General features: G+C 35.7%; 1 protein-coding gene across 4 annotated transcripts; it reads left to right on the top strand.

Moving 5' to 3' along the window:
• The first annotated feature begins 62 nt into the window (after window positions 1–62).
• Window positions 63–7,628, top strand: matk (megakaryocyte-associated tyrosine kinase). Of its 4 annotated transcripts, none has more exons than XM_052589770.1 (13): window positions 63–201; window positions 1,188–1,253; window positions 1,370–1,480; window positions 1,571–1,686; window positions 1,834–2,053; window positions 4,068–4,161; window positions 4,248–4,313; window positions 4,450–4,549; window positions 4,622–4,706; window positions 4,786–4,859; window positions 6,011–6,206; window positions 6,281–6,367; window positions 6,449–7,628. In XM_052589770.1, the coding sequence occupies exons 2-13, from the start codon at window positions 1,245–1,247 to the stop codon at window positions 6,620–6,622; spliced, it is 1,332 nt and encodes a 443-aa protein (XP_052445730.1). In that variant the 5' UTR covers window positions 63–201; window positions 1,188–1,244; the 3' UTR covers window positions 6,623–7,628. The 4 variants fall into 4 exon arrangements, with proteins under 4 accessions (XP_052445730.1, XP_052445729.1, XP_052445728.1 ...); XM_052589769.1 differs by having other exon boundaries at window positions 1,367–1,480; XM_052589768.1 differs by lacking the exon at window positions 63–201 and having other exon boundaries at window positions 218–1,253.
• Window positions 7,629–9,676: the final 2,048 nt, after the last annotated feature.

The raw sequence follows: 9,676 nt of genomic DNA, 5'->3' as shown, positions 1-9,676 counted from the left end.
GTTTTGGTTCAAGTCGAAGCCTTTTTTTTGTTGTTGCTTTATATTTTTGCTATCATATATGGTCATAAATAGGGGTGGAAAACACGTCAGAGGCACAGCACGAATATCTGGAGGAAGTGGTGCATGTGTAATAAACCTCTTGACGGGTGTGTGACCATTCACATGAAGTGACACCCATGGTTCACAAACAAACTCGTACTGGTGAGTGACACCAATCTCAAAAATATCAAGAGTATTGTTTGTTTGTTTTCATTTTTTACTGCTCTGGGCTCACAGAGCTACTAGTTTAATGTTTATGTCTTGTGTATAAGGATTTTAGTTGATTTTTCATAACCTAAAAGAGTTTCAAAGACATTTTTTTGAAACTACCAACACTCATATGTGTATTCAAACACTCATATGTGTATTCAAAGCGTCTTTCTAAAGAATTTTCTTGTTCAGTTGTCTTTTTTATTTTTTATTGTATTTGATTTTTGTGGAACATTTTAAATGACATTTTTTAACATTTTCGAGGCAAGGGTTTATGCAAAATGGTTAACCTTAAGTTTTGAATGTGTTTTTATTTATTTATTTATTTTACATGTAACTTGTTAACCTTTTTGCCCGTATTAATCACGTTGTACTTTTTTGCAGTCATGGTGTCATGCGGTGCGACTTATTTTTTAACTGTTATTAAGCGTGTGTATATTAAGGATTTTTTTTTGTTTAACGTTTTTGAAGTGCCAATACGACGTTATGTTCACTTTACTTATTTTTCAATTCATACTGGTTTATTTTTTCTCCATCATTCACCATTTTAATCAGTTTTTGTGATGCAACAATTTTATTTGATTCATATGTATATTGAGTTTTTTTTTTTTTTTTGGACCATTTTTGATTGCCTTTTGCCGTTTTTAGACATTTTTTATTGCTTTGTGTCTTTATATTACTATTAAATTAATGTGTAATATTTTACTTGGTTTTTTTTTTGCCATTGTGTTCTTTTGGCCGTATTACTACTCTAATCAGTTTTTTCATTGACAAATGTAGAAAATTTATATTTAAATCATGTGTTTTGAGTTTTTGGAATGAATTTTGGAACTTTTTAAACTTTTTTTAAATTTTCTTTTTAACTTTTTCTTGGGCTAATTTAGATGATGTATAAATTGTTACTATATATAACATGCTAAAACATCATGTCCAATCAGTTTTTCCATCAGGTTGAAGGTCTGAAGATCTTCAGATGTTCAGTGCTCAATAGAAACATGGCGATGGTAGGCAAGACTTACAGCTAAATATTAGCCAGCACCTTGAGATGTTTTCACACCTCACTTCTCATCTACTCTATTATCATTGCTCTATCTTTATCCACCCTACTGTTACTCAGAAGAGTTGGACGGCAGGTACACAGTGTGTCGCCAAAAAGCAGCACTGCAAACCCAAAGCTGGTGAAATAGCGTATCACAAAGGCGACATCTTGATGATCATTGGACCTGGGACGGTAAAATTAAGCATGCTTCCCAAATACTTTCTCCCATATAAACCCACCAGGGCCTGACTTTAAAAAAAAAATACTTTTTTTTGTTTTCAGAGGAATGGAGAATACAGAGCCCGACATAACACCACAGGGGAGGAAGGAATTGTTTCAGGTTCGAAACTCAGAGAAAGGGAAGCCCTCCGTATCGACCCCAAATTGAGTCTGATGCCGTAAGTGAGCAGAAATCTGAATTCTGAAGAACTGCATTGGGGAACAAGCTCGTGCTGTTGTAGCACTTACTCCACAGAAGGACAGGATGTGGTTAGTTTATGTCAGAGGGGTTATTTAAGCCCTGACGTTGTCTACAATCTTCTCAGATGGTTTCACGGTAAAATATCTGGACCGCAAGCCGTCTGCAAACTCAAGCCCCTGGAGGACGGGCTGTTCTTGGTGCGGGAGTCGGTTCGGCATCCCGGCGACTTCGTGCTGTGCCTCTGCTTCAGTCAGAAGGTCTTCCACTACAGAGTCATCTTCAAAGACAGCAAGCTGAGCATCGACAACAAGCAGTTCTTCTACAACCTCATCGACATGATCGAGGTGTGTCCAGCCCGTGGCTAATTTTAGCGCGCGTATGTTTGTTTCTACATTTATCTCACTTTTCCAGTCACACATCCGGGCTGCTAGCGTCCTGTGGTTTTCGAGGGGAAATGAGAACTGGGGCACTCGTTTGTTAAGCCTCTAGTTTTTCAGTTTTTTTGTCTTTTTTTTTTACACTTTTACTCAGTGCTATGAAAAGTTTTTTGGCCCCCTCACAGTTGTTGTTTTTTTTTTGGCGCATATTTGTCACACTTAAAGGGTTAGCTTGTCCAAAAATGAAAATTCTGTCATTAATGACTCACCCTTGTGTCGTTCTAAACCTGTAATTCCTCTTTTCATCCTCAGAACACACATTAAGATATTTCTGATGAATTCCGAGAGCTCTCTGGCCCTCCCACAGACATCAATCTATCCTTCCATTCATCCTTCCATCCATGCAGCCATCCTTCCTTCCTTCCTTCCTTCCTTCCATCCATCCATCCAGCCATCCTTCCATCCTTCCTTCCTTCCTTCCTTCCTTCCATCCATCCATCCAGCCATCCTTCCATCCTTCCTTCCTTCCTTCCTTCCTTCCTTCCTTCCTTCCTTCCCTTCTTCCTTCCATCACTCCATCCATCCATCATTCCTTCCATCCATCCACCCACCCAACATTCCATCCATCCTTCCTTCCATCACTCCATCCATCCATCATTCCTTCCATCCATCCACCCACCCAACATTCCATCCATCCTTCCTTCCATCCATCCATCCATCCATCCATCCATCCATCCAGCCAGCCAGCCAGCCATCCTTCCATCCTTCCTTCCTTCCTTCCTTCCTTCCTTCCTTCCTTCCATCCATCCATCCACCCAACATTCCATCCATCCTTCCTTCCATCCATCCTTCCATCATCCTTCCTTCCTTCCATCATCCATCCATCCATCCATCCATCCATCCATCATTACTTCCTTCCTTCCTTCCTTCCATCCATCCATCATCCATCTTTCCATCCATCTATCCATTCATCCATCCATCATCCATCTATCCCTCCTTCCTTCCATCCATCCTTCCTCTCCATCCCTCCCTCCCTCCCTTCCTCCCCCCATCCATCCATCCATCATTCCTTCCATCCTTCCTTCCTTCCTTCCATCATCCTTCCTTCCATCCATCCATCCATCCATCATTCCTTCCATCCATCCTTCCTTCCTTCCTTCCTTCCATCCATCATTCCTTCCATCCATCCTTCCATCCTTCCTTCCTTCCTTCCTTCCTTCCTTCCTTCCTTCCTTCCTTCCATCCATCCATCCATCCTTCCTTCCTTCCATCCATCATCCATCTTTCCATCCATCCTTCCTTTCTTCCATCCATCCATCCTTCCCCTCCATCCATCCATCCATCTCAGACAGACTGTATTGCCTTCAATCATTCAAACTGTATACTTTTAAATATTTTTTTAAAAATTTCTGGTCCGGCTTTCTCAAGCCAACTTTTTTTTTTTTAAAGTGTCTGTGTGGTATGCTTTTTAAAATGTGATTTATTATTACTTAATAATAATAATATATTTATTAATCATTCTGTGTGGTGTGATAACCCGATCTCACGACAATTCCTACATATTTTACTAAGTGGCTTATTAGTACGAATTTGTACGACCAAACTTGTACAAATACGATTTTTGCCAAATCATACGTATTTTACGAGTTGCACAATGTATGAATTTGTACGAATGAGCTACACCTAACCCCGCCCCTTAACCTAACTGTCACTGGGGTTTAGACAAATCGTATATAATATCGTACGAGTGAGGTCGTAAAAATTTAAGCCACCTTGTTAAATACGTACGAATTGGTCGTGAGATAGCGTTGGGTGTGACAACATATCGTTGTTGTTATTTTTATTATCTAGCCTAACGCTTGTCCTCAACTCCCTCTTATAGACATTGCATCACACCACACATTGGGAATTAAAGGGGAATTAAATTCTGCTGTGTTTTGTGGTCACAGCTGCTTTTATAAACGCCGTGTTGGTTTGACAGTTTTACAGAGTACATCAAGGCGCCCTAGCTTCGCTCCTGCTGAAGCCCAAGAAGATGGAAGGCACTAAATCCGCCGAGACCAAGCTGTTGAAATGTAAGCGTGACTCGAAAGAGCTCCAAAGATACCTGAGGATTGCTCTCAAGTAGTTTAACACGCCAAATCTGGCTCTGTTTTTACAGCCGGCTGGCTTCTAGATCTGTCCAAGCTGAAGCTAGGAGAGATCATCGGAGAAGGAGAGTTCGGCGGTAAACAAAATTGTCTATAACTAATGAACTTATTGCTTTTTTTTTTCTCTCGATGACGTGTGCAAATTATATGATCCATACAAGTCCTATATACTTGATGGTTATGTGTTATAAGATGAATATGTTAACGTTTCAGCCGTGTTCGAGGGTGAATACGCCGGGCAGCGGGTGGCTGTTAAGAACATCAAGTGTGACGTAACCGCTCAAGCCTTCCTGGAGGAGACGTCTGTCATGACGTGAGAGCACTTCCTCCTCCGTTACCTGCTCTGTGTCTCTATTACACATGTTCACCATCTCCTCTTCTCCAGGAATCTCCATCATAAGAATCTGGTGCGGTTATTGGGAGTGATTCTTCACAACGGCCTGCACATCGTCACAGAGCTCATGGCCAAGGTACAGGTTTCAGACCAAGGGACGGATGTGATCACGTTTATTCATTGACTAAAAAGTGTGTGTGTGTGTGTCGTCACAGGGGAATCTGGTGAATTTTCTTCGCACACGAGGACGCTTCGCCATCAGTGTGACGCAGCTGCTGCGCTTTTCACTGTAAGAGCTCACGAATATACACTGACTGATAGTTATTTTAGGTGTTAAAGTCAAGTTGCCCTTCATTTTAACGCAGAAAACCAATGCATTCTTTTAATTATAGTCCATGTCATATTTTAATAAAAAATCAAAAGAAAGAGAAATTAAACCCATTTGTCCCCTTAATTTTCATAACCACACTGTAAATAGTGTTTAAATTGAATAAGAATCATTGATAGTTATAATTGAAAAAAAAAGACATTAGATTATTTTTAATTAAAAAAGCTTTTATTTATTTAAAAAAATTATGTGTTTATATTTTGTGTTGTTTTTGGTATAGTAGTAAGAATTTGATTTAATAAAATAAAATATAATAAAGTTATTATATTTTTAATTTATTTAAGGTTCATTCATTCATGTGGTATATAATGATAATTTATTTCAAGAAATAAAAGAAAAAAGCTTAATTTTATTTAATATAATTTGTTATACATTAATTACATTTTATTATATTTTTTTTAAATAGCTTTTTTCCCCTTATTTTGTATTATTTTAAAAAATTATGTAATTTGTTAAAAAACAGGCTTCGTGTTATTTAATATCATTTTGTATTACGTTAATGCCATTTTATTATACTTTTTTAAATAGTTTTTCTTTCTGTATTTTGTGCTATATTTAAGAATTATTACATTTGTTTAAGAAAAGAGGCTTCATATTACTTAATATAACTTTGTATTCTGTTAATGACATTTTATTATTATTTTTTAAAATAGTTTATTTTTTCATATTTTGTGCTGTTTTCAAGAATTATTTAATTTGTTTAAAAAAAGGCTTCATGTTATCATTTTATATTATGTCAATGACATTTTATTATACATTTTTTTAAATAGATTTTTCCCCGTATTTTGTACTATTTTTAAGAATTATTTCAAATGTTTGAAAAAAAAACAGGATTCATATTATTATTTTGTTTTATGTAAATGACATTTAAAAAAATTAATAAAATAACAAGTAGGTTTTATTTTTTTATCATCATAGTAAGAATAACTGTATTTATTTTAGAAGTTTTATTTATTTATGTATTAGTAAGAATCAAAGATTTTTTTGAACATTTGAAATCCAACGTGCGTCAATCAAGAAGTTTTTTTTCTCCTGCGCTTCTCTTTTCCCAGAGACGTTTGTGAAGGAATGGAGCACCTGGAGTCGAAGAAACTCCTGCACCGAGATCTCGCCGGACGCAACATCCTCGTGTCTGAAGACAGCGTCGCCAAAATCAGCGACTTCGGTCTGGCCCAAGTCAGTTCGACGGCTACCGACAACTCCAAGTTACCCGTCAAGTGGACGGCGCCCGAAGCCTTGAACAACAAGGTGAGGAAACACCACGAGCTCACTCCTCACACCTGAATCAGCTCAAACTCACCGTGACGTCTCTGTCCCAGCAGAAGTTCTCCACTCAGTCAGACGTTTGGAGCTACGGAGTCCTCCTCTGGGAGATCTTCTCATACGGCAGACAGCCGTATCCCAAAATGGTGCGTTTTTCTCACCGTAACTGTGTGGTTTGCTCTCACCCTGCTGCAGGTGTGATGTTGTGTTTCTGGTGTTTGTTGCAGTCGGTGAGTGAGGTGCGGGAGCGAGTGGATCAGGGTTACCGCATGGAGCCTCCGGACGGATGTCCTCCTGACGTCTACGGCATCATGACGTCCTGCTGGGAGACGGAGCCCAAGAGGAGACCGTCCTTCCACAAGCTCCGAGAGCGGCTGGAGAAAGAGCTCGGCACACACTGACCTCCGCATGTGTCTATAATGTACAATTAATTTATTATTCATCACACTCTGTATTTAGGGGTTTTTGAGTGGATCTTGAAAACACACCGAAGTGTTTCGCCTCAAGATGGGGAAAGTCAGATTAAACTATTGCATGAAGGTAAAGCCTGGTTTAGGACCTTAATTTAATTGTATTTGTTGCATTGTATAACTTATTATAAGTGGTTCTCATCTACTGATTTATTTTATTGTTTTTATTTTTATTAAAATGGTATAATAAAAATCGATATAAACAATACAGCATGTAATAACACGAAATACCTTTTATTTAAAAAATTTTTGCATTAATTATAATGTGAATTTGGTAGAAAATGTGCTTATTTGTCATGGAAAATAATGTAATGTTGCTCTCAAATTTTTAGGGTTGTAAGAAATAAAATCTTTCTTATTTTATTGTTGTTTATAATAATTTAAAAAATTTAATCAGTACAAATTAAAACAATATAGTATATAATACCATGATGAAATACCTATAACTTGGTATATATTTAATACTTAAATGTTTTTTTGTGCTTATTTGTTATTGAAATAATGTCACACCTTTGACTACAGTCACAATATGCATAAATAAAATCTAAATTAATTCTCATTACTGAAGTGCAAATATTATTTAATATCACTGTATTCGGAAATTAAAACAAGACACAATGTGTCCAGACACATTATTATTATTAATTTTTTTTTTTATTATTAATTAGGCTTTAGTTTATTTTATTTCAGCCGTTTGTTTTGATTTTGGGGTGGAAATATTCCTGACAGGTTTTTCCCAAATGATGAAATTCATTATTGCACATGCTTTATTATTATTATTATTATTATTATTATTATTATTATTATTATTATTATTATTAGTATGTGCTTCAGTCCTCTGTGAGGTTTTGTAAAAAACAGGCTTTCTGCTTATGTTGTACATGCAATGAGAAATGTATTTATTGTGACAACAGTAATAAACCCATCAGGAAATGGATTTTCTACAGGAAGTCGTCTTTCTGAATCACTCGTTCTTAAGAAAGAGAAGGATGAAAGCGTGTTAGACTGATGAAACATCCTGTTTATCTGGGATTAGCTCCTGGGACACTCGTATCTGCTGGTTTTGTGCTGTAGACAGGAAGAAACCACTTAGAAACATGCTAAAAAAACATTTCCCAAAGGTTCATGGGATTTATTCTCATTGCGTTGATTCGTCGGTTGTGTTTATCTGTCACCCATGAGACCGCAGCAGATTGAGTTTCCCGTCTTTATTCTGTTTTATAAATCCTCCGATAGGATGATGTGTAATTCCTCAAGATGATAATAAAGGCCTCTGGTCCTTTATGTTTGGGAAATCTCAAATCTATGCTCATCATTTCAGATTCGGCTCAGTCACGTTTGCTCTATTTATTACGTATTTCACGTATTTCAAACTAAGGGTGATTTCTTGAAGGAATTGATATGATGAGTCAGTTTTTCTTCTGTGCTGTGGATTTGATTCATGTAGAAACCATATTAGATGTACAGTAGCATTAATTACAGTTTTGACCCAATATAAAAATATCAACCCAAAAATACTTGCCAGCAGTGATGTTTTGCGTATGGAAGTAAATGACTGCCATAATAATGAGATAAAGTCCAAATGTACATAAATAGAGATTATTGACATGTCGATTTATTTCACAATACTAACTTTATCAATTTAGTTTTCTCATAATTCCCACTTTTTAATCATTATTCCAACTTCGCAATTGACTTTTAGTCATAAAGTTTTTTTATTTTTTGTTTTTACCATAATTCCGTTTCGCCAATTTAGATGTTCCAAGATTCCAATATCTCATAGTTGAGTTAGTGTTCCATAACTGACTGAAAATTTTTAAACCTATAATCATGATTGTCATGATTTTGACTTATCTCTAAATTGTTTTTGTCACAGTTTTAGACTTTTTATCTCATAATTTGCTTTGTATTTTAAAATTATAACACTTTATATATTTTTTTTTACATAAAATACACTTTTTGTCAATTTTGACTTATTGGAATGTTTTCTATCTCAAAATTGACTTAGTATTTCATAATTATGATGAATTATTTCATAGTTTCCACTATTTACATCATAAGTTTATGAATTTTTATCTTAATTTAAGTGTATGACTGTCATAATTTTGACTTTTTGTCTCATAATTAACTAGATTACGATTATTCTTTGCATCATAAATGACTTTGTCATGATTTAGATTTTTTTTTATTACAAAATTGACTTTGTATTTCATAATTATAATTTTTGTGCTATAAATATGTCATAATTAACTTCTCATAATTATAACTCTCATAAATCTTGCTGCCTTATCTCTTAAATGGTTTTTGTCATCATTTTGACTGTTGATTTTGTAATTGTGGAATTTTTAATCATAATCGACTTTTCATCATAATTTACTTTTTGCTCATTTAAATTAGTAAATTTTGATTTTAATTTTCAAAAAAATTGTATTTTTATGGATGTAATATTCTGATTTAAGTCCAGCATGACTGTTATGCTGTGTTCACACCAAACGCGAATAGAGCGAATGCACTTAAAATGTTCAAGCGGCAAACTAGACGCGGTAGACGCAAATTTGAAGCTCTATTCGCATTTGGTGTGAACACAGCATTACTGTTCCTCATACTTATGGGTTAATTTTTGAAATTTTTAGAGCAAAAGTGAGACCACATCCAGTGCAGAGGGATGTTTTTAGAAACCAAATATTAATTGATCTAATTTAATCCTGTTAAAACAACCAACATCAGTTACTCTTTGCCAGTGTCTTCTTCTACAGGTATTACATAATGTGTTTGTGTATGTATTATGAATTTGAAAATGCTTCTCACATAAAGCTATCAGATGGCTTCAGAAGACTTGGAATACGGTTAGCCATGTGAAGTACTGTAATAATACTTTAATGCTTTTGCTATTTATGGTGCTTGATAGTCATCACTATGAAATATTGTAGCGTGGGAAAGAGCTATAAGTGTCTGTTTGCGTGCTTGTTTTTATGGGTATACGTG

The sequence above is a fragment of the Carassius gibelio genome, chromosome B22 (assembly GCF_023724105.1).
Source record: "Carassius gibelio isolate Cgi1373 ecotype wild population from Czech Republic chromosome B22, carGib1.2-hapl.c, whole genome shotgun sequence".
Classification (NCBI taxonomy): domain Eukaryota; kingdom Metazoa; phylum Chordata; class Actinopteri; order Cypriniformes; family Cyprinidae; genus Carassius; species Carassius gibelio.
This window is presented reverse-complemented; position numbering and strand designations above follow the sequence as displayed.

What these genes read in the sequence shown, in the direction of transcription:
- matk (XM_052589767.1), top strand. Translation starts at nt 1,176, where the DNA reads ATGTCCAATCAGTTTTTCCATCAGGTTGAAGGTCTGAAGATCTTCAGA. An exon ending in CCCAAATTGAGTCTGATGCC is followed by an intron (nt 1,687 to 1,833) that starts GTAAGTGAGCAG and finishes CAATCTTCTCAG; the next exon opens with ATGGTTTCACGGTAAAATAT. An exon ending in CGAGACCAAGCTGTTGAAAT is followed by an intron (nt 4,162 to 4,247) that starts GTAAGCGTGACT and finishes CTGTTTTTACAG; the next exon opens with CCGGCTGGCTTCTAGATCTG.